At 39.0% G+C, this 23,791-nt stretch overlaps 2 protein-coding genes and 1 long non-coding RNA gene across 13 annotated transcripts; 2 read left to right on the top strand and 1 right to left on the bottom strand.

Moving 5' to 3' along the window:
* The first annotated feature begins 317 nt into the window (after window positions 1–317).
* Window positions 318–2,366, top strand: LOC112166000. Its single transcript, XM_024302741.2, has 3 exons — window positions 318–460; window positions 585–704; window positions 1,968–2,366. Exons 1-3 carry the CDS (start codon window positions 440–442, stop codon window positions 2,082–2,084), a joined length of 258 nt encoding a protein of 85 aa, XP_024158509.1. The 5' UTR covers window positions 318–439; the 3' UTR covers window positions 2,085–2,366.
* Window positions 2,367–3,296: 930 nt separating this feature from the next.
* LOC112167335 lies at window positions 3,297–3,814 on the bottom strand. The gene has a single exon (XM_024304348.2). It carries the CDS (start codon window positions 3,741–3,743, stop codon window positions 3,333–3,335), a length of 411 nt encoding a protein of 136 aa, XP_024160116.1. The 5' UTR covers window positions 3,744–3,814; the 3' UTR covers window positions 3,297–3,332.
* Window positions 3,815–14,487: 10,673 nt separating this feature from the next.
* Window positions 14,488–18,501, top strand: LOC112202040. Of its 11 annotated transcripts, none has more exons than XR_002937078.2 (9): window positions 14,488–14,868; window positions 15,099–15,252; window positions 15,340–15,399; window positions 15,618–15,813; window positions 16,174–16,306; window positions 16,427–16,460; window positions 16,597–16,703; window positions 17,032–17,158; window positions 17,257–18,501. It is a non-coding gene; the product is annotated as an uncharacterized LOC112202040 (long non-coding RNA). The 11 variants fall into 11 exon arrangements; XR_002937079.2 differs by having other exon boundaries at window positions 16,427–16,482; XR_005799964.1 differs by having other exon boundaries at window positions 16,174–16,703; window positions 17,257–17,312; window positions 18,172–18,501.
* Window positions 18,502–23,791: the final 5,290 nt, after the last annotated feature.

Here is a 23,791-nt window from a genome sequence, read left to right as displayed (position 1 = left end):
TTGTTATGAGTAAAGTCGTTAATGACATCTTTCTAGCCTAACAGTTTACTAGAAATTTATTAACTTCATTGTTGTCCTCTTGAGGTTAGAAAATTATGTTTAGACTCGATGATTTGACATTTATTATGAGTAAAGTCGTTAATGGATCATGATTATATTGCTCGTACAATCATACTAGTTACGATGACTTCTTGTAGTAATGACGTAATAATGAACTTATTATTTAATAAAAATAAAAAAAAGAGTTCAGACCAAAATAAAAAAAAAGAGAAGCTTCAAAAGTTTCATGTCCTCGTTTCGAAGAATATACTGTTATGCTGGGCCTTCCCATAGATTTGATCCAACAAATGAACAAAACCAAGCCCAAGTTGGGTCCTCTTTCTAGCAGCGAGGTTAAAAGAATAGGGAGCCATTTGCAGAGAGCATTAATCTGACAGCCATGATAAGCGTTCTTGCTCAGGTAAAAATTCCAACCCAAAATTACTCCTTCTTCAATTTGGTTCGTGCATTTTCACTATCAACTCAATCCGAAATCCCTAAAAACCAAATTCTATGAACTAAATTTGATGATGATGATGATGCAGGAGCGTCTATTGGGCGCCGCACTCGGAAGCATACTCACCGGAATCGTTGTCTTTGAGCAGCGACGAAGCATCTACAACTCCATTTCTGGTACCCAACCTGAATCCGTTGCCCGATCTCAGGTAATTCCCAAACTTTGTATTCAATTTGATGCTTTACGCACCGTTTTGGTGGTGACTGAAACCCTAACTTTAGCTTTGTGCTCTATCGTTTCATTTCTGGTTTGTGTTAGAATCAGGGTTCATGTTGTTCATAACCAACTTTTTTTTTTTTTATCAAGATTTGAACTTTTTACCCAATTGACCAGATTATTATGTCTGATCAGAATTTTTTGAATCTCTATGACTGGCTCATTTTGTTAGAAAAAGGCTTTTGGTTTTCTAATTTAGTGTCGATTTAAGATGAAGGACTCATGATAATGGTGATTTATTCCCACTGGTTTCAGTAAAAGGGAACTGAGTTAGTTGGTGGTTAATGTTCGTTAGGTATGAAAATGCAAAAGAAAACGATTGGTATTCTTCATTTTGAGCAGTGATTTCGATCAGTTTTCTGTCTTTGATTTGTCCGGAAACTTGTATGAGGATTACTGAATCGTTGCTGATATGAATAAGCTCAACTATGATCACCATACCATAGAGAACTACATTTTGTTGTAAAATTTATTGTTTCAGACTTTCAGCCTTCAGGGTAGGGTAGTTCTATTGAGCTTTAATCCCAACAGGACATATTAAGAGTAGAATAGCTAGGGCGTTTTGGCTGGAAGTTTGGAACACTTGTTCTGTTTCATGCACTGCTCTAATTCTTTCACATGGTTGCATTTGAACAATTTTCTATGTACACCACTTTATCAGAATTTAGGGTCTGGAATGGTTGCTGATATGGGTTTTCCAGTCTTTCTAAGACATTTCGTAGTTTAACAGTAATGGCTAATAAAGATACCCAAGTGTGATTTGCCAAGAGGCTGGGCTGGTTATTAAAGAAATATGTTTGGTTAAACAGAAAAGAAAACTTAATGCAGATATATATGGTTGCTTGTTATTTGAAGTACGGTCGTAGATACATCTAACCTCTAGTCAAACCTTAAATACACGAGGAAACGACATTAATGCAATATCAAATTTGAACTTTCATATATCTCTGAACTAATATATTCAGAAACTTTCTACTGAGGTTGTGCCTTCATGTTATGGACTTCTGTGAACTTTGCTTATTAGGCTCTGTTACTAGATATTCTCACATTAAACAAGTAGCAGTGAACTTTACTGAACTTACCAATCAAGCATGTGTAGCATACAAATGTACAATGAAGGTTAAATAAGTTACTGGGTACTTGGCTATACAGTGCTTATTAAATATTAATAGTTCCTGGTTTTAAAATTCTACAGATGAGAGAGCCCATATTTGGAAGGAAATATCGCTCAGAGTTTGCGCACCTCTGGAACAAGGCTGTGGACCAGACATTTCGACCAGTGATTGAGTCCCTTAGTTCATCTGGATGGTAGATTTATTTGAGTAAATCTACATGTCTACAAAGTACGGCAGTCTGATTCTGTGACCTTTATAACTTGTCTACAATTGTATCATTTTACATATTTGAGAAATCAGAACGGCTTGCACCTTGGCCATGATGCAAAGACATAATCATATTGCCAGCAACCTAGTTTCTTGTTTAAAATTTTGCATGAATGAATATTCGCGTCTTGTTCTTACATGATAAAATATCTTCTAGACTTAAGACCAAAGATGAAAAACAGTACTGGGGACCAGAATCGTTTCAGCTCAAACTGGCAAACATATCCATCACCATTGGAGGTCACTCCATAACTGAAGATGTAATTGTCTGCTTACTGCTATGAATGCCTCAAATGGGACTTGATTGCAACTCAGCTTTATCCTCTCTGTGATGTTCTTTGTTTACATTAGTCTAGTTTTTCATTCACGAAAGAGTGCGATTGGTACTTTCCGAAAGAACAAAACTGTCGGGGGCTTCTAGCTCAAGTAGTTTTTCATTCACCATAAGAGTTTGTTTTTTATCCTCTCCAGTCTTTCCCTGAATACCGGTCGAACACAGCCCGCCTATTGTCCCACTTTCTACCATCTATTTAGCCTTATTGTCATTACTACACATACTAAAGATGAGTTCACTATTTTCAATTGTTCATTAGGGATAAGAATTGACGGTTTTGCCCCTGGATTTTGGCTGGAATTACAATTCTGCTATATCCCCTCAATATATAAACAAAATCCCTAGTTGTAATATTCTCACATTCCTTTCTGCTGTTATGGCACCTTTTGTTCAGTTCATTTGAAAAAGGAGAATTCAATCTCAAGGATGCCATTTCAGGAGTACCTTTTGTCTGCTTCAAACTCGTTCACCAAATGGTGTCAGTGTCATATAGTTAAACATGAACTTCTTTCATTTTCAACAAGATAGTAAGATGTATACTGAGATCGATGTCTCTATTATCCATTATCTGTGGAAAGAGGCGGTTAGTTTGGTTAAGAGTTTGGTTCAAGCGAGTGATGGTATTTGTAACCACTATGGAGTTAGGTTTCATGCTGAAGACTACATTAGTAATCATATATATATGCTGAAATCTGTGCAAATTTGATTGTAAATCATAGGTAATACTCATAAATACCATGCAACTACGTAATGAATTATAGATGCACACTACATAATCTGGTTTTACTACAATAAAACAAAGATGAAAGGGCAACAGTAGATGGCTTGTCCAAGTTATGAAACCTCATACATCAGGTTTAACAGTATTAGCCCGAGTCATTTTTGTTCTGCGTGCGACAATCACATAGTAAACGCCCATAGCCAGAAACACCACAAATCCTAAACCGAACACAATGCCTGCAATGCCACCAGCTCCAACCCTTGTCTTGCCATTCTGTGAGCCAGAAAATCTGCTCTCATGACCTTCAGTTGCTTCGACATGGGCTGCAATAGGCAATGGCGAGCATTTGGAAGCAACACACGGGTCTTTAGCAACTGGGTTTTTTGAGTTTGGATGAAAAAAATCATATGCTGTTGGCGAAAATGCCATTGGGTTCTCTTTGGCTAGTCCATGAGGAGCTCTTTCCTGAGCACCAGCAATGGAGAGAAGGGTGAGAGAAGAGAACAAGAGAAATAATGGAAAAATGGAAGCCATTCTCACTTTCTAACTCTTGAATGTCTTGGAAGCTAATGTTGTAGTAGTTTTCTTGTGAAACTTTTGGGAGCATTAGTATGGCTTTTTATAAGGTTGAGGGAAGTGGCTGTTGCTTGGACTATCATTTTGGTGATGAAAAAGAGGGTGAGGAGGAGGGAACAGAATGATGGAAATTTGTAAATTCCACCAACATATCTTTAGAAAGTTCAATTTTTTAAGGATCATAATCTTCATTGAGAGGTTAATTTGCAAGCTAGCTACTGGAGGGCAATTCCACTTTCTCCTATTCAATGCCCCATTTATATGCAATTATTTATGGACCAATTAGTGCAGTCAAATGTTTTATCAGGGTATGATTGTCATTTAGTTTTGTTGGCAGGCTTATTATGTTCACTATACTTTTCTCTAAATCATGTGTCATCTGCTTGAGTGCCTTAATTAAACACATACACGAGTGGGGACTAGGAAAACGATCTATCATCTTCTTCATTCCTCTGTTTTTCATAACAGGATATCAACAAACCTATAATCTATCATTTAAAGTTGCATTCCAATGCACTACAAGTACAATGCATTGAAAACACGCATTGATAGTGTTTCATGGTCCGTTTTCATGTAACAACAATTTCATTACACGTCGTTATATTTCTAAAATTTTGTTTAGCAAATGATGTGACAGTGTTTCATTTATTCAAATATGAATTAACTTAAAGATTTATCTATTTATAACCAAAAGTATATTCTGACATATCATTTAACAAACAGTGATCGATAAACTACGTTAAGTTTGTACAAAGAGTGAGTAATGGGAGGTGCAAGCAGGTTTCTTAGCTTGGAGGAGCAGCAAAGGACACATTGCCATACATAGCTCATGATGTGTGTCATTATAGTGGGTAGCCTCAGGCTCAGCTTTTGTTTCTTTCACCGCCCTTGGACATTATTGCAGACTTACGTTAGGCGCATGCCAAACCTTAAATAAATGCAACCCCAGACCTTAAATAAATGCAACCTCCCCTTCCCCACTCCACCGTGAAAATCATGACACTCTTCAAAGCTATTCTTTCCCCTTTTCTTATTAACCAATTCCCAATATGCTTCTTTCACCTTCTGTAACAGTAGTCTCTTTCTTGGAGATCCACTAAAGAAATGCACAAGATCCTCGCTTCGTGTTAATGGGCCTCGAAGGCTTCACATGTTTTGGCAATGCATCTTCCACAAATCACAGGAGTCGTTTGAGTCTGTTGATCGATACAAAGGAGTTTTTCTATTTACACTTGCAAGGTTAATTGAAGGCTTGACGGATCCAAAACTTTCGATTTTTAACCTTCATTTTCAGTTTTTTTTTTAACACTCTTCTCAAAGCTTAAACAATTCAACAAAAAATAATTGTAGAGACTTTTGGTATTATTTCAGGATGTTCTCTCTATACTTATTATAATTTAGAGTCCAGGCTCTACATCTTCTCCTTGTATTCTGCTGTTTCATTAATTAAGACTTGATGGCAGCCACACCAGCCTCATTTAAAAAAAAAAAAAAAAAAAAAAAGGGTTCTAGGGTAGGCTAGACGTCTCCAAGTTCCAACCATAACTGCCTAGTGATACACCATAAGTTGGGGTGGCTTGCATTACAGCCAAGTAGTCTTGGATCGAAAAAGTGAAGATTGTTGTAGGAGAATAGAATTGTGTGTTATCATTGATAATAGGAGCCCTTTAAATAAGGAGTTACAAGGTACCCAAAAAGGTAATAGAATCTGATTACAATTGAATACCTAGAACACATTCCTATTACAATTCTAAACCCTAGTTTGTAGATGCACACATTATGTCGACATCCTTCAACACTCCCCCTTGTGCCGCTCAAACTTTGTGATGACGCTTTGATTGTTGCCTCGTTAAAAACCTTGCCAAGTAACAAAAACCCTAGGGGACAAAAATAACCCTGGTCGAAGGATAAAAAGAGCACAACACGTCCTTCACTCTTCGAGATCGAACATGTAGACATCATGCCTCCCCCTAATGTCAATATCTCCCCCTGATTGCTACAATCATGGGAGTTCGGATAACTTTTTCAATCCGATGTTCTTCACATGTTTCTCGAATGTGGATTTTGGTAACGACTTAATAAATAAGTCCGCTACATTATCCTCTGATCGGATTTGGTTCACTTCAATATTTAGAAATGCTTGTTGTCATTTTGATGGAGGGGAGGAGGAGCACGGAATGTGGCATTTTGCCTTGTGGGGTCCGATCCCACACTTTCGTTATCTCTTTTCTCTGTAGGGATAGAACAAGCCCATATCAATCGTACCTCTCAAATATCGAAAGATTGTCTTTATACCAATCTAATGGAGTTGCGTTGGCACAGGGCTATATCTAGCCAACAAGTTCATAATAATTGAGGTGTCCGGTCTTGTATTGTGCTAAGTACAATAATGCGCCTATTGTACATAAGTAAGCACTTCCGCTATTAACACGTCTTCGTCATCATCCCTGGGACGAAACGGATCCCTTTTAGGGCCAAGACTACGGACGACCATGGTGCATCTTTGACTTTATCAAAAATGTCTCTTGACACGGTATACAAGTTCTAAATTTAGACAAAACTGTGTTCTCCCAAGGTCATTCCTCTCAAACTCGGATTTCAAGTGTTCAGCGGTTTCCCTTAACTCTCAAGGGTTCCAATTATGTTTATCAACATAAACCGCGACAATTGTAAATCCGGAACTTGTCATGGAAACGCGTGGGCATAGTTCATCATATCCCTTCCCAATCAAGTAGTCATTTTAGTGAGCATTTCAACCTCGTTGCAAATGCGCTCCGTGGTCTAGAGCCACTTGACTTGGGTAAATGAAGTCCACAAGAACCTTCATTATATTCCGTATCTAGATCCCCATAGAGATACGTAGTGACCACATTCGTAAACTGCATGTTCAGTTATTTGGAAACTACCAAACTGACAAGGTAGTGGAGTGCAATGACATCCATTACGAGAGAATATGTCTTCTCGTAGTCGATTCCAGGGCATTGTGAGAAACCTTGCGCCATAAGGTGAGATTACCATCTCTTTTTCTCATCACGCTATCTAACGAAGACCTATTAATGTCAATAGGTTTTATGTTAGGAGGTGTTGGCATCTCAGGCATGAAATCCTTCCTCTTGTTAGTGAATCCAATTCAACCTGGATCGCATCTTTCCATTTAGGCCAATTTTCTCTACGTTGGCATTCTTCAATGGAGTAAGGTTCGATGTCATTGGTCTCAATAATTCCACGTCCTCATGTACACTAGTGTAGTTTGTAGAGATCTCTATATTCTTAGGAATTGGTTCTAACATTGAGGCGTCCCCCAACGATGTCTCTTGGACATAACCACAATCCAAAATATTCTCATGAGACGGATTTTGAGTATCAATGATCAATGGATCAAGTTGTGCCAAACTCGCTCTCTTCTTAAGGCGAGAATCCATCGAACCTATGGGTCTCCTACTCTCTCTAGCGGAACCCATGGCCTATGACGCCATTATGCCACATTTGTGGTGTCACCATACTACCATCCATGGTAGTGGTGCAGTACCCATCTTCTCTGGGTGGCACCATGTCCTCTTGTGGGGACATCAATCCTTGCAGGCATGTTTGCAGCAGGTATATGTGATCTCGTCACTTTTAGGGGATCAAGATGAGACATAGTGGGGACAGACCACGACAATTCCTGTCGTTCCTGTTGAACATTGACGTTCTAATCTCCCCCTAACGACGGGAAGACTGTCTCATCAAAGTGACAATTCGCAAATCTAGCGAAATAGAGATCGCCTGTCAAGGGTTCTACATAGCGGACTTATAGTTGGAGACTCATGTCCAACAAATATATGTATATGCATTCGTTACAATGACTCATGTTGATGCGTTGTGGCGGCGCAATTGGCACATGAACCGCACACTCAAATATGCATAAATACGAGATATTAGACTCGAACCCAGTCACTAGCTGTAACGCAAATAAAAGTTGAGTGGCTGCTATGAGTCGTAGACGAATTAGCATAGCTGCATGCGATATTGCATAACCCAAGCAGAAATATTGGTGCGCATTACCAATGTCCGAGCTACCATCGTAGTCGTTTAATGGTGGCTTTTCCGTGAGACCAATTGGGTGTGTACATGGCGATATGATACTTAATATCAATACCCAATGATATGCAATAGTCATCGAAAATTGTCGATGTAAACTCTCTAGCATTATCAAGTCAAATTGACTGAATGAGATGATTTAGGTAGTGAGCCCGTAGCCATATGTTATGTGCTAGGAGTGTAGTATAAGCAGCATTACGAGTGGATAATGGCACAACACGTGACCAACGTGTTTGCGTATCAACCAACACCATAAAACATCTATACGGTCCGCAAGTTGGTTGATCAAATCCATAGAATTCCCTTGGATTCTTTGTAAGAATGGAATTATTTCCTCAATCTCCTTTGCATAGGATGGTCTCAATCCTAAATAACAGGCTTTACAGAACTAAACATGGGCTTTATAATCAACCAATGAAGGTTTTGGTTAAGCCATAATGTCACAATAGACTTGAGAAGTAGAGAGAGGAGTTTATGGAGTCAATGCCATGTATTTGCCGCAGGGGGTAGGCGGCACTGGCCATGTATGGCCTGTCTTTGCACAATCATGGCGCCATGAGGCGCATGTGCAGCTCCTCGAACCAATTCTTGATTCTTACTTTTCTTCGTTCTGAAAATGGATGTCCGTGTAAAGTCTTTAATACACGGATCATTATGTCAAAGCCTATATGTGTCAAAATCCCATAAGTCGTCTCTCATGACATAGTTGGATTCAATAACTCAAATAGTGGTTGCATACAACCCACTAGAGCGACACATAAGTTTCTCTAATACTCGTTTATGTCTGTAGTCATTAGAGGTGATGCAAAGGAACTCTGTCCATTCTCATAATGTGTTTCCACATGAAAACCATTGGCTCTTATATAATAAAGTTCGAATTAAGGTATGTCCAAGACATTAAGTAAAAGAATTGGCACTTTATTAATAGCCAATGATTACATCAAAGTTTCCAAAATCTAATCCAAAATAAAATCAAAGTAAGACACATTGTAGTCACTCTATCCGTTTGGTAACTCCAATCAAATATGACCAGGAAAGTAGAGAGGGACGTTGGTGGAGCGAGGCTCTCTTAAGTACCAACAATCTCAATGACTTTCCTAGACATCACATTTTATTGGGTTCGCCGCATAAGAAAGAGTTAATACAATTGTCATTTATTGACTATGGCAAATTGCCATTACAAAAGTTCTTGGAAAAATAAAAGGACTAATCTAATCAAAGTCTGCTGCATCCTTGTGCAATTCATCTTCAGCTTTGAAGTCCTCTATGGTGAGATTGACATCTCCACCATCTTCTTCTTCTTCTGCAAGGTACACTTCTTGCTCCCTCAGGTCCCTATATGCCTTGTATCTTGAAGCTAGTTCCTCGCTTGCCTTGCATTGCTTGAACCAATGCTCAATTGATTCACATCGATGACACTCATCATTGTGGTTGCCTCCTTTTAATTGAGGTGCACGTTGTGCACGTTGCGGGCGTTCCCTAGTAGAGTTGGTGCCACCACCACGACCCATGGTGCCACCATTATGGCTAGGGATACCACGACCCCCTCTCCCACGTGTGGCATTACCACCACGTGTATCCACACCAAACTTGCGGTTTCCTTCCTGGTTAGGGCGGTTATATGGGCCCATACGTCCCTCATATCCTCCATTCTTAGGGTACCGCTCCTTGCGCCCTCCTTTGGGTGCATTATAATTCGCCTCATGAACGCTCTTAGTTCCAATGGGCCTTGAATTATAATTCCTCACGAGTATGTTATCATGTTTCTCAGCTACAGATATGATATTGATAAGCTGATGAAATCTCGTGATCCGTCCAGCATTGACTTCAGTACGGTATTACTTTGATACCACAATGGCTGAAACAGGGAAGGTGGAGAGAGTTTTCTCAATTAGCTCTTGCTCTGTGACAGGTTGTCCACAAAACTTCAACATCGACTGTATGAGAAGAGCTTCTGAATTATATTCAGCAACAGACTTGAAATCAGCAAAGCGCAGGTTGTTCCATTGAACCTTCAAGTCAGGGAGGAGGGAATCTTGGACATTTCCAAAGCGCTCTTCTAGTGCTACCCATAGCTCTCTTGCATTCTTGATCGACATATACTCCAATCTGAGTGCCTTGTCCATATGGCGTCGCATCAAGATAACTGCTTGAGCATGCTTTGTAGATGTTCAGTTGAACACAAGATCCGGGTTAGGTGCCTGGATTATGGGTAATATTCCCTTTGAAGTGAGATGGTTCTCAACATCGGTTACCCAACTGTGGTAATCCGAGCCTGTTGAGTCAAGCATGGGAAAGTCGAGTCTAGGTTCATTCGACATCCTGAAAATAAGAAGAGAAGATATATTAGTTTCGGAGTTAAATTTCCACGAAAACTAAAACAATAAGATTTCCGAGCTATGCTACCATGAAATCAATTTCCAAGAATCTCTTTTGGATTAGACCAAACAATGATGTTTTAATATGGTCACAATTTGATGCTTACGGACGCTCTTAGTCCAAGCATTGTGAACGCTCTTAGTTCACACGAACACTCTTAGTTCGTTTAATTATGAACACTCTTAGTTCATACGAACACTCTTAGTTCGTTAAGCGTGAATCCCCATAATTCCGCTTTGTTAAATATCAAAATCATTTGGCAACATATATTCCAATATTTGCAGAAAATAAAAGGAATTTAAATACAAGACAGCAGCAACCTTAATTATAAAAACTTACGTGATTGTTCTTGGCTTGAAGACACGCGCGTGTTGATGCAGGCGTGTAGCTAAATTAGGATTGCTGGAATCTAGTCGAAAATTGGCAGTTGGTGGGCTGCCCTTCTCCCTTCCTTTTTTTCTTTTTTTCTCTTCTTTTTTTTTCGGGCCCAACCCTTCTCCCTTCCTTTTTCTTTCTTTCTTCCTCCTTTTTTTTTTTCTTTCCGGCCCAGCCCTTCTCCCCCCTTTTTTTTTTTTTTTTTTTTTTTCTCTCTGGGCCGGCCCGGTCCCTTTGCTTTTCTTCTTTTTTTTTCTTTCTTTCTTTTCCTTCGGTCTTCTTCTTCGTCCGGTGCTGCGCGGCTTCAGGTGTCAGGTGTGCAGGATGTGTGCAGGGCCGAGTGGACAGGCAGACTGGGCAGGGCTGAACTGGTCGCTGGCAGGGAAGATGCAGCAGCACCGGGGCGTGGGCAGGATGTGTGCAGGGCCGAGTGGGCAGGCGGACTGGGCAGCGCGGGCTGCAGTGGAGGCGGCTGGAGGGCTTTAGGCGGGCTGTAGTAGGTCGGTAGGTGACGTGCGGCAGGTGCGCAGCAGGTCGCCAGGGGACAGTGCGGGCAGCAGGGGCTGCAGTGGACTGTGGCTAGGGTGCTGGGGTGAGGCCGGTGTGCGGAGCTGCAGGGCGAGTAGCAGGGGAGACCGGCAGGAGGCTGCAGAGGGGGGGTTAGCTGGAGGCTGCGGCAGAGAAGAAGTTCTAGGTTTTTTTTTCTTTTCTGAAGCTAGAGTTAGAACTCGTGCTGATAACGTGTTGTAGGAGAATAGAATTGTGTGTTATCATTGATAATAGGAGCCCTTTAAATAGGGAGTTACAAGGTACCCAAAAAGGTAATAGAATCTGATTACAATTGAATACCTAGAACACATTCTTATTACAACTCTAAACCCTAGTTTGTAGAGGCACACATTATGTCGACATCCTTCAACAAAGAGTCATATATTGATTTATAAGGAAAAGACTGCACACACTAATGCCAAATCTGTTGTAGTGAAAATGGAATTGCAGAGAGAATAGATGGGAGAATTGTGTGTGTTCTATTATTGATAATAGGAGCCCTTTATATATGGATTTCCAAAGTACATAATTTTGTCATACAAAGAAATAGAATCCGAATATATTTAGGAAATCTAGGACCTTCTCTCCTATTACAACTCTAGAACTAAACCCTAGTTTGAAGAGGCACACTCAATGTCGATATCCTTCAACACTCCCCTTGTGCCGCTCAAACTTGGTGATGACGTTTTGATCGTTGCCTCGTTAAAAACCTTGTCAGGTAACAAAAACCCTGTAGGACAAAAATAACCCTAGTTGAAGGACAAAAAGAGCACAACACGTCATTCACTCTTTGAGATCGATCATGTAGACATCATTCCTCCCCCTGATGTTGACATCTCCCCCTGATAGATACAATCATGGGAGTTCGGATAATTTTCTCAATCCGAAGCTCTTCACATGTTTCTCGAAGGTCGATTTAGGTAACGACTTAGTGAATAAGTCCGCTACATTATCCTCTGATCGGATTTGATTCACTTTAATCTTTAGAAGTGATTGTTGTTGCTGATTGTAAAAGATCTTAGGCGATATATGCTTGGTGTTGTCGCCCTTGATGAAACCTAACTTCATTTGCTCAATATAAGCTGCATTATCCTCATAAATGCATGTAGGTTCATCTGTGGTAAACTTCAAACCACAAGTTCCTCGAATATGTCTAATTACGAACCTTAGCCATATGCATTCACGCATAGCTTCATGTAGAGCAATAGTCTCTGCATGATTCGAGGAAGTAGCAACATTGTAGACCTCCAAGATATCGCGGTGCTTCCCATGGTAAAGACATAACCCATTTGGGAGCGACCTTTGTGAGGGTCAGAGAGATACCCTGCATCAGCAAACATCACCATCGTTTTGGTGTAAGGGAGGAGGATGACGCCGGCCATCCTTGGCGGTAGCAGCTTTGCCGGTCATGGCATCTTGGACGGCGCCTCTTGGGCTAATGAGATCCGTTATCATTCTTACGTCATTCTTTTCTCTCTGTAGGGGTAGAACAAGCTCATATCTATAGTACATTTTAAGTAACGAAAGATTATCTTTATACCAGTCCAATGATGTTGCGTTAGCGCGGGGCTATATCTAGCCAACAAGTTCATAACAATTGAGGTGTCCGGTCTTGTATTGTGATAAGTACAATAATGCGCATATTGTATTCAGGTAAGCACTTTTGCTATTAACACGTTTTCGTCATCATCCTTGGGACGAAACGGATCCCTTTTAGGGCCAAGACTACGGACTACCATGGGAGTGCATCTTTGACTTTATAAAAATGCCTAAGCATTTATATATTAACAAGGTATACAAGTTCTAAATCTAGACAAAACCGTGTTCTCCCAAGGTCCTTCCTCTCAAACTTGGATTTCAGGTGTTCAGCGGTTTCCCTTAACTCTCATGGGTTCCAACATAAACCGCGACAATTGCAAATCCAGAACTTGTCATGGAAACGTGTGGGCATAGTTCATCATATCCCTTCCCAATCAAGCAGTCACGTTAGTGAGAGTTTCAACCTCGTTGCAAACGCACTCCATGGTCTAGAGCCACTTGACTTGGGTAAATGAAGTTCACAAGAACCTTCATCATATTCCGTATCTAGATCCCTATAAAGATACGTAGTGACCACATTCGTAAGCTGCATGTTCAGTTATTCGGAAACTACCAAACTGACAAGGTAGTGGAGTGCAATGACATCCATTACGAGAGAATATGTCTTCTCGTAGTCGATTCCAGGGCGTTTTGTGAGAAGCCTTGCGCCATAAGGCGAGATTACCATCTCTTTTTCTCATCATGCTATCTAACGAAGACCTATTAATGTCAACAGGTTTTAGGTGTTGGCATCTCAAGCCCGAAATCCTTCCTCTTCATTAGTGAATCCAATTCAACTTGGATTGCATCTTTCCATTTATGCCAATTTTCTCTACGTTGGCATTCTTCAAAGGAGTAAGGTTCGATGTTATTGGTCTTAATAATTCCACGTCTTCATGTACACTAGTGTAATTCGTAGAGATCTCTATATTCTCAGGAATTAGTTCTAACATTGAGGCATCCCTCAACGATGTCTCTTAGACATAACCACATTCCAGAATATTCTCATCAGACGGATTTTGAGTATCAATGATCAATGGATCAAGTTGTGCCAAACTCGCTCTCTTCTTAGGGCGAGAACCCATCGAACCTATGGGTCTCCTACGTTTTCTAGTGGAACCCATGACCTATGACGCCATTATGCCACCTTTGTGGAGTCATCATACCACCATCCATGGTAGTGGTGCCATACCCATCTCCTCTGAGTGGCACCATGTCCTCTTGTGGGGACAACAATCCTTGCAGATATATTTGCAGCAGGTATATGTGATCTCGTCACTTTTAGGGGATCAAGATGAGACATAGTGGGGACATACCACAATAATTCCTGTCGTTCCGGTTGAACGTTGACGTTCTAATCTCCTCCTAACGACGGGAAGACTGTCTCATCAAAGTGACAATTGGCAAATCCAGCGAAAAAGAGATCGCCTGTCAAGGGTTTTACATAGCGGACTTATGGTTGGAGACTTATGTCCAACACAAATATATATATATATATATATATATATATATACACACACACACACTAGAATAATGTCATTAGACATCGCCACTATTAAATCGGTTAGGATTGCACCTGATGTTAAAAACCGTGCTAACATCAGTTTGTGAAAAAACCGATTTCTATTATTATTATGGACATCAGTTACTTTTGTAACCGATGAGAAAAGTTTTTTTAGAAAAATTTAAAAAAACGCGGAGGGATTAAGTTTTAAACTTTGACAACCGCGGGGACCAATTATTTCATTCCCCCCAACACTTGTATTTTTTTCCTCTTTCTCTAAAACTTTCGTACCCTAGCTAATAACTATGAGACTCAGCAGCTCATTCACCTTGCCGACCTCATCATTCTCCAAGCTGACCTGCCTGGAGTTCCCGACATCCTTCTCCAACCTGACGTGCTCCAAGTCCCCGACTTCATTCTCTGACCTAAGCCGTCTGGAGCCTCCTTTAATCTGACCCAGAGTCCCCGACCTCGCTCCCTGACCCTGAGTTCCCGGCCTCGCTCTCTGACCCAACCTCCCTCTCCAGACCTCGAGCTTGAGATCCGATCTGAACTCGAGCTTATTAGCCGACCTGAGCTTGTCATTCTCCTATTTGAGCCGGCTCTACGTCTAGTTGCGTAGGTCCTCTTTCTCTCTTCTCTAGCTTGGTGATTTCCTGTCCGGTTTTGATCTAAAGTACAATCTTTTTTGTTTAATTCTTGTGTATCTTTTTTGTTTAATTCTTGTGTATTTGAGTTGGGTTTGTCTTTGAATGACTTAAAGCTGTAGCATTTTGAGCTGGTGCATGTTGATTGTGTTTGACTTTAGTGCTTCGTATTTTGAGCTGGTGCATGCTGTGTATGTGCAGAGAAAAAGGCCCAAGTTTTTTGTTTTGTTCTAGAAGCCTACATTGACTACAGCCAGATACAAACTCTTCGTTCTATTTTCGATTTTTTTCTCGGATACATACGCAGCGTCAAACTCAGGTATCAACCGTATTGATCAAGCTCTGAGATATAAAGGTTGGGCTGAAAACGAATCAGAGGGGTTTGGTTTTCAAAGCTTTTGAATTTTTGATTTTTATGTAGCATTTTCAATTTTGATTGTAGGTTGCTTGGGTAGGCTAGAGAAGAGGAGAGATCCAAGATTGTGGTCGACTTCCGAGGAAGGTTTGGATTTGGTTTCTTCTTTTTTGTTTATCATCTTCTCTAAACAATTTTGTGATCGGTGGGTTATAGGTTGAAAAAGAGTGAGAGCTTTTTTCAGTTCGTGTAGAGGGGGCTGGGTGATTGGGTTTTTGCTCTGTTATTTTTTACTAATCGATTGGAATCTTATTGATTGTCTTTTTGTATGTTGTTAGTATTGATCAAAGGTCTTTTGCTGTTAGAATTGATCAAAGGTCAACTAAGATCAACACAAAGAAGAGGAGGAGGACGAAGACGTAGAGGGCGATGATGTTGATGTTATTCAGAGCGATGCGACTGAAGAAGAAGAAGATGAGGAGGACGATGGATGAGGTTGAAGTTGCCGTGAAGCATAAAACTTGCCAATTTTGGAGATTGGATTCAGCTTTAAAAGCTAGTGTAAGTGTAATTTCTCTATATCCATTTGCTGTTTTTGGTAACTGAAAAGCTGTGAAATTCGCCATAGAATTGGAATTCTTCTGCTCTAAGTGGAAATTTATAAAATGAGTTGATTAGTTTTCTGGAATGTATCTTATTGGTTTCTCAGCTTATTGTATAAACCATGCATTATATAAAATAATAAAAGCCATACTTTCAACTGATTTTGCGTACTGAAAGTAAGTTATATGCACCCTGGATTTTGTTCAGTTTAATAGCTTAGGTGATGAAAGATTTGGACTTTGTTTGTTTAGGGATGTATCTAATGTATCTTATTTTGTCTATGCATGTGCTGAGATAAAATTCTATGATTCAAAACAGTTATGACCAAGAATAGTAGCTGATTTTGTATGGGAATACTGACTGGTGGCTGGGTCTACTATTCAAATCTCCAGAAATACTTGAAGCTGTTGGTGCATTTCAAAAGACACCAATGGTAATGCACCAACAAAAGGTATTTGCAACTGGCATGTGGTTTATATTGATGGTGACCAGACTACATTAGATTGACATTATAGCGGACTTCATTAATAGCACCTGCTGCTACCCTTGATATATTTTGTTTTTGTTTTAGGATGCTAATGTTGCAAAGAGAGAAAGAAATAAAGGTGCAAAGCAACTTGATCCAAAGTTTGTTCTGAACTTTATTTTTCAAAATTTTGGATATATAGATTATTTCTCTTTTACTTTTCTCATATGGAATGACTTTTCAAAGATGACTGTTAGCCTTCTGTATGGTTTCAGGAAATAGTAGTTCCAATAAGGACTTATCCAGAGAACTTTCCAATAAAAAGTAGCTTCACCCTTTGCTCAATCTCTTATGGAATTAACTCTCGGGGAATTATGAACAGGTACCTAAGAAAATCATGGGCAATCTCTGTTTGTTTAAATTAGGAATCTTATAAACTTATAATAGACAAAAATTAGTCATCACATCCTATATCTGTAGTACAGTACAGATATGAGTTATGTATGTATTTTGATGCTTCAATTTGTGAAAAATGACAGTTATACACAGTTTTTGATTTTTGAATGAAGTTTTGATTTCTGTTTCTCAAATTAGTTTTATGATTGTTTCTACATCTTGAGTGATGTGTATATTTCACTGTTTTGTTACACTAGATGAATGCACAAAGGTATAATCTTTTAGACCTTTTTCTACTTTCTCTGTTATTACAGGTGTTGGGAAAGGTGGATACTCTGAGGAAAAAGGTTATGTCTGTTGGAAAGGAACATGCATCTCTGTGTGCTAAGGTTGATATCTCAGTTGTTGAGTACTTATGATACAGTTTCTGCAATTTTAGAGGTTTCTTTTCTCTTCTATTTTATATGAGTATTGGGCAAATTAATATGACATTTCGGTCACGAATTTTGGCCTAAAATAATTAGTATGTTGTTTTGCAGGTTTTAGAAAAAAGTTGGTTTTGGTTGGGAGCTATAGTAACTACTTCACTCATCAGGTTTCTAATAATGCATAAGAGTTCCTCTATCGCTAGATTGATGGTATGCTGTAGTTGCTTTGGTTTCTTTATTGCTAGAGATCCCAAACTGAAAATGAAGCCCAATTATAGCTATAGTAGTCACCCTTCACAAGAGCATTTGTTGGATGATGCTTTAGAAGATGATGATACCAGACTCCTCTCCCTCAATCTTTCCGTCCCCAAATCACCACCATGGATGCCAAGTTGTTACAACCTTCAGCCCGCAACACTTTAGCCTACGGTACCCTAAAGTCTGTAAGACCCATTTCCTATTTGATCTCCAAGACCATTTTTACAACCTCCAGCCATAGCTTTCCATCCAATCTAGGAACAAAACAGACCCTTAATTGGACAGAATACCATTTGGGCTGTCATGACTGTTGTTGTTGTGCTATAGTTCACTGCAGGTTAGCTAATAATTACTTTTTCCTCATGGTACTTGAGACTAACTAATAATTACTTTTTTCTCATTGTATTTCAGACGTATGATCATGAACATAGCTAATATATGTTCTTAAGGTTTTACTGTTTGTTTGAAAATATGTACACATACCTAATTCATTTCGGATATTGTACACTTGGCCTTTTGGAAATTTATCTAGATACATTTATGCTTTTGTTTATCTTGTTCAGGCTTTAGCTTCTAGCTAGTTGCTGCTTTGTTATATAATCGAAGATTGCTATTACTATGTTTGTCTCACTTTCTGCAATCAAGTTTATGTTGTTGCTGCTAAGGATTGGAATTCTAGATTTTAAAACTTTAGTTAACTAGTCGGTCAATTTCTTCTGCTGCTTTGTGTGGTGCTGTCATGACTTACATTGTTATATATATTTGTAGTGGGCGGTAAAGGATCGGAAAAGGTATACCCAACAACAACTTGACGAGGTCCGCATTGAAGTAGCCGACTACTTACAGACTCTGCTGTAGGTTCTGACCAGTTTCTTGATTTTGAGTTAGGCTAGCTTTTAATGAACTTTTTGTAGAAATTATGAACAAACATGAATACTAATTGCTAGGCTAGCCTTGTAGTAGGTGAATTGGGGTTTTATTTTGCCCATTTTGTAAACTGTTAAGGAAGATGATTTCAGATATAATGCCCCAATATTCAAATCACTCTTGTCAACTATCGAAATTGCAATTTATAACAGCAGCTACATATTTTGTGGACATTATCCTCTTTATAGAATGTGATGTCTAGATATAAAGTTGAAATCAGTTTTAACCATAAAAACTGATGTCCAGTTATACAGATACATCAGTTCCAAAATGAAAATCGATGTTACTAAAATATACAAACATCGATTTTTTGTCAAAAGCAATATATTACTGAGTACCAGACATCAGTTCCAAAATTAAAATTGATGTTACTAAAATATACAGACATCGATTTTTTGTCAAAAGCGATATATTACTGAGTACCAGACATCAGTTCCAAAATTAAAATCGATGTTACTAAAATACATAAACATCGATTTTTTGTCAAAAGTGATATATTACTGAGTACCAGACATCAGTTCCAAAATTAAAATCGATGTTATTAAAATACACAGACATCGATTTTTTGTCAAAAACGATATATTATTGAGTACCAGACATCAGTTCCTACAATACAAGACTTTGTATATTGAATCTAAAATCGTGGTATATGTGGTAAATTATGCTTCAAAATCATGAAGAACAAGAAATGTTTATGGGAACCGATGTCTGTAACAGTATCAGTCATCGGTTCTTAAATCAATAACGATGTAAAAACGCAAACTTGTGTTGTATAATCTGTATTTCTTTAAGCATTAAATACAATAAAATGTGGGTTTAACAATAATAAAACATGCAAGTTTGTTATCATTTAAACCTATTTACATCGATTTATAATGAGGAACCGATGTCTAAACGAATACTAGACATCGGCTAAAAACCGATGTCTGGATTTTCCAGATCTTTCTCATCACCCACAAAGAGATCGGTCGGGTTTTTGTTTCTCATCGGTTTTTGGCCGATGTCTGGGGCCATAATTCTAGTAGTGATATATATATATATATATATATATATATATATATGCATTAGTTGCAATGACTCATGTTGATTCGCTGTGGCAGCGCAATTGGCACATAAACCGCACACTCAAATATGCATAAGTATGAGATATTAGACTCGAACCCATTCACTAGCTGTAACGCAAATAAACGTTGAGTGGCTGCTATGAGTCGTAGACGAATTAGCATAGCTACATGCGATATTGCATAACCCAAGCGGAAATATTGGTGCGCATTACCAAAGTTCGGGCTACTATCGTAGTCTTTTAATGATGGCTTTTCCGCGAGACCAATTGGGTGTGTTCATGGGAATATGATACTTGATATAAATACCCAATGATATGCAATAGTCATCCAAAATTTTCGATGTAAACTCTCTAGCATTATCAAGTCAAATTGACTGAATGGGATGATCTGGGTAGTGAGCCCGTAGCCATATGTTCTGGGCTAGGAGTTTATCATAAGCAGCATTACGAGTGGATGATAGCGCGACACGTGACCAGCGTGTCCGCACATTAACCAACACCATAAAACATCTAAGCAGTCCGCAAGTTGGTTGAATCGATCCACAAAATCCCCTTGGATTCTATGTAAGAATGGAATTATTTCTTTAGTGTCCTTTGCATAGGATGGTCTTGATCCAAAAAAAAAAAAAAAACAGGCTTTACAGAATGAAAGATTGGCCTTATAATCAACCAATTAAGGTTTTGGTTGAGCCATAATGTCACAATTTACTTTGAGAAGTAGAGAGAGGAGCCAAGTCTCCATACATGGCGTCAAAGCCATGATTTTGCAGCAGGGGGATCACGGCGCCAGAGTTGGCCGGTTGGTGGTGCATGGTGGCGGCCCAAGGCGCAGCGACGGTGCAATGCTCTCTTTGAATTGACTTTTGATTCTCACTTATCTTCGTTCTGAAGAAGAGATGTCTGTGTGAAGTCTTTAGTATCACAGATAATCATATCATGACCTAGGTGTCCCAAACGGTCGTGCCAAAACCAATATGTGTCAGAATCTCATAAGTCATCTCTCATGGCATGGTTGGATTCAATGACTCGAATAGTGGTTGCATACAACCCACTAGAGTGACACATAGGTTTCTCTAATACTCGTTTATGTCCGTAGTCATTAGAGGTGATGCAAAGGAACTCTTGTCCATTCTCACAATGTGTTTCCACATGAAAACCATTGGCTTTTATATCTTTCAAATAAAGTTTGAATTAAGGTATGTCCAAGACATGAAGTAAAACAATCGACACTTTATTAATAGTCAATGATTACATCAAAGTTTCTTAACCAAACTCTAATCCAAAATAAAAATCAAACTTAGACAAATCGTAGTTACTTAATCCGTTTGGTAACTCCAATCAAATATGACCAAGGAAGTAGAGAGAGATGTCGGTGGAGCGAGGCTCTCTTAAGTACCACTAATCTCAATCACTTTCCAAGACATCATACTTCATTGGATGCACCACTTGAGAAAGAGTGAAGAAAAAATTGTCATTTATTGATTAAGGCATAATTGCCATTACATAATTCTTGGAAAAATAAAAGACTATTCAAAATAAAAATCTGCGGCACTTTGTCTTCATCGCCAGATTTAAAGTCTTTTTAAACTCGATGTCTTGATCACCATTGACCAACTACTCCATAAAACATAATGTAGAGGATGCTATCTTGATTGAGGAGTATTGACGCAATATAAATGGTCCCTAGGACCATTGCATTGGAATAGTGTTACCATGGCTAAAAGTGGCGCCATGGTGTCCAACCCCCAACCCTCAACGTCATGACTCCTTTGGTCATGTATTTGCCAACTTTGGGGATGACCTTCAGAGCATGTTGATCATATCATCCATGGCAACATCTTCTAGCCATTGAACGGTGCTCATGGTAGCCATCTTAAGGCCTACCATATTTTCCATTCACAAAGTTCGTGGCTGTGCCTTTCAACACATGCCATATCTCCAATTAGCTTATGGAAATTTGTGATCCGTCTTGCGTTTACATGAGTCTGGAATAAATCAGAGGACCTCATAGCATAGACAGGGAAGGTATTGAGGGTTTTCTCAATCAATTGTTCTTCTGTGATAGTTTTTCACAGGCATGCATCAATGTCTGATGCAGAGAGCTTCCGAACAATATTCCATAACTTTGTCAAAGTTAGGGAAGTAGAGATAATTCCATCATGCTTCTAAGTTCGGAAAATTGTGAATGTTGTTAAAACATTCACGAAGCGCTACCCAAAGTTTTCTAGCGCTATCCTCATTCATGGACTCAAAAGTGTGCCATCTCTATGTGGCGCTTCATCAGGGTAAGTGCCCTGGAATTATCTATCTCAGATTGTGAGTCTTGAATGGTTCCTTTAGAACAGGGCTCTTGGATTGTAGGCAATAAATATCCCGTGCCCGTAGAATCCAATGGAGTAAAATCGAGCTCATTCAAGTTTGATATCCAAAAAGGAGAAACAAGAACGGATTAGTTTCGGAGTCAATACTTCCATGAAAACTAATATTAAGATTTCCGAGCCTTAATGCTACCAAGAAATCGATTTCCAAGAAATTTGGATTAGACTGAAACAATGATGTTTAATATGGTCAAAAATAGATGCTTGCGGACCCTCTTAGTCCGAAGATTACAAACACTCTTAGTTCATTGATTACGAACGCTCATAGTTCATTTAGCGTGAATCCCCACAATTTCGCTTATTAAATAATCGAATCCATGTTTGTATATGGAAAATCCTGCAGCAAATAAAGAAATTTAAAAGATAAGAAAGCAGAAACTTTAATCTTTAAAACTTACTTGTTGAAATTCGGAGCAGATTTGTTTCTGGACAGCTCCCACTTGGAATGGTGTACAGGTCTCAAAACCACTCCAATGGGGTTGAAATTTTGAAGTCATATATAAGAGACAGAGACGAACAACTTTGATGAAGGAAGAATTTGATCTGAGGTCCCGATCAAGAAGTTTCGGGGCGTGCAAACAGGCTGATCTACACAGGAACGAGCAGGGGCAACAGGCGTGCGACAATGCTGCAGGGGCAATAGGCAGCACAAGGGTGCGCAAGGGCTGCAGGAGCAGCGCAGGGTATGGCTAGCATGGGCTAGGAGCTTATGGCAGCTTTTGGTGAAAGAAATTTTGGGTGTTAGGGTTTGTGGCAGCTTTTTGGTTTTTAGGGCTAGGGTTAGGGTTTGTGCTGATAACGTGTTGTAGTGAAAATGGAATTGCAGAGAGAATAGATGAGAGAACTGTGTGTGTTCTATTATTGATAATAGGAGCTATTTATATATGGATTTACAAAGTACATAATCTTGTCATACAAGGAAATAGAATCCGAATATAATTGGGAAATCTAGGACCTTCTCTCCTATTATAACTCTAGAACTAAACTCTAGTTTGAAGAGCCACACTCAATGTGGATATCCTTCAACAAAATCGTTTTTCTTTCAAATGGGTAATTAGAGTAGTAATAATATTGGTGTGTTTAAAATGTGTGGGATTCATTGTTTCTTCCATGACAATGGAGGATACTAAACCCTCAACTCCCACGTTTAGTTTTTTTTTTTTTCTTCTTCAAAACAGCTAACTAAAGATACCCAGCTCAGATTCACCTAGGTATGACTTAATGTTTCAGTTGTCATTAAGTTCCATATTGTCAGCATTTCTTGGAGCTCTAGCGACTAAAACCCATAACCTTATTTGAAGAGACATTTGTTATGAAAAATATTGTTGAGTTTTTCCTTACTTTGGGATAAGCAAATTAGTTGGGTTCAAATCAATATGAACCTCGCCTTTGAAGATCATTTTTGCAAAACATCAATGAAGTTGATCAATGATGATTTCACCGTTCAAATGTAGGGTTTAAAATAATGATGTGATATTAATTGTATTAATCATATGGAGCTACAGATGAAATTATCTTGATTACTACTGTTATCTGGACCTTGGACCAGCAGGTATAATCTCATCACGCCGGCACTATACAAGACTACAAAATTTACATTGAAATTGGGAATCTTCCAAAACCATCTGAATTTCATAATCTCAGAATTATAATGCAAATAGAACAAACTGAAGTTAATTTAAAAAATTTCCACCAAAAAGAAAGAAACTAGTAGCTCATGACCACAATAACACCATTCTGTGAGCCTCTATTTATAAACCCAGAAAAACTACATTATCTGAACTTTCCATACCCAAACAGACAGACAATACAGACATGGGTAGTATTAGTGACAGAGAAAGCTAGAAATCAAATATTCCTGTTGCTTTCACCCCAAACCGACCACGAAAACAGATAATTGTTAATTAATTTCTCTGTGGATTAATTACCTGCGTAATGAATTAATGGTAGATAATACCGTGACATCAGTGCATTATTTGAAAAAGTAGTATTCCTGCATTTACAGGTCAGTACTCTAACA

Source organism: Rosa chinensis, chromosome 5 (assembly GCF_002994745.2).
Source record: "Rosa chinensis cultivar Old Blush chromosome 5, RchiOBHm-V2, whole genome shotgun sequence".
Taxonomy (NCBI): Eukaryota; Viridiplantae; Streptophyta; class Magnoliopsida; order Rosales; family Rosaceae; genus Rosa; species Rosa chinensis.
This window is presented reverse-complemented; position numbering and strand designations above follow the sequence as displayed.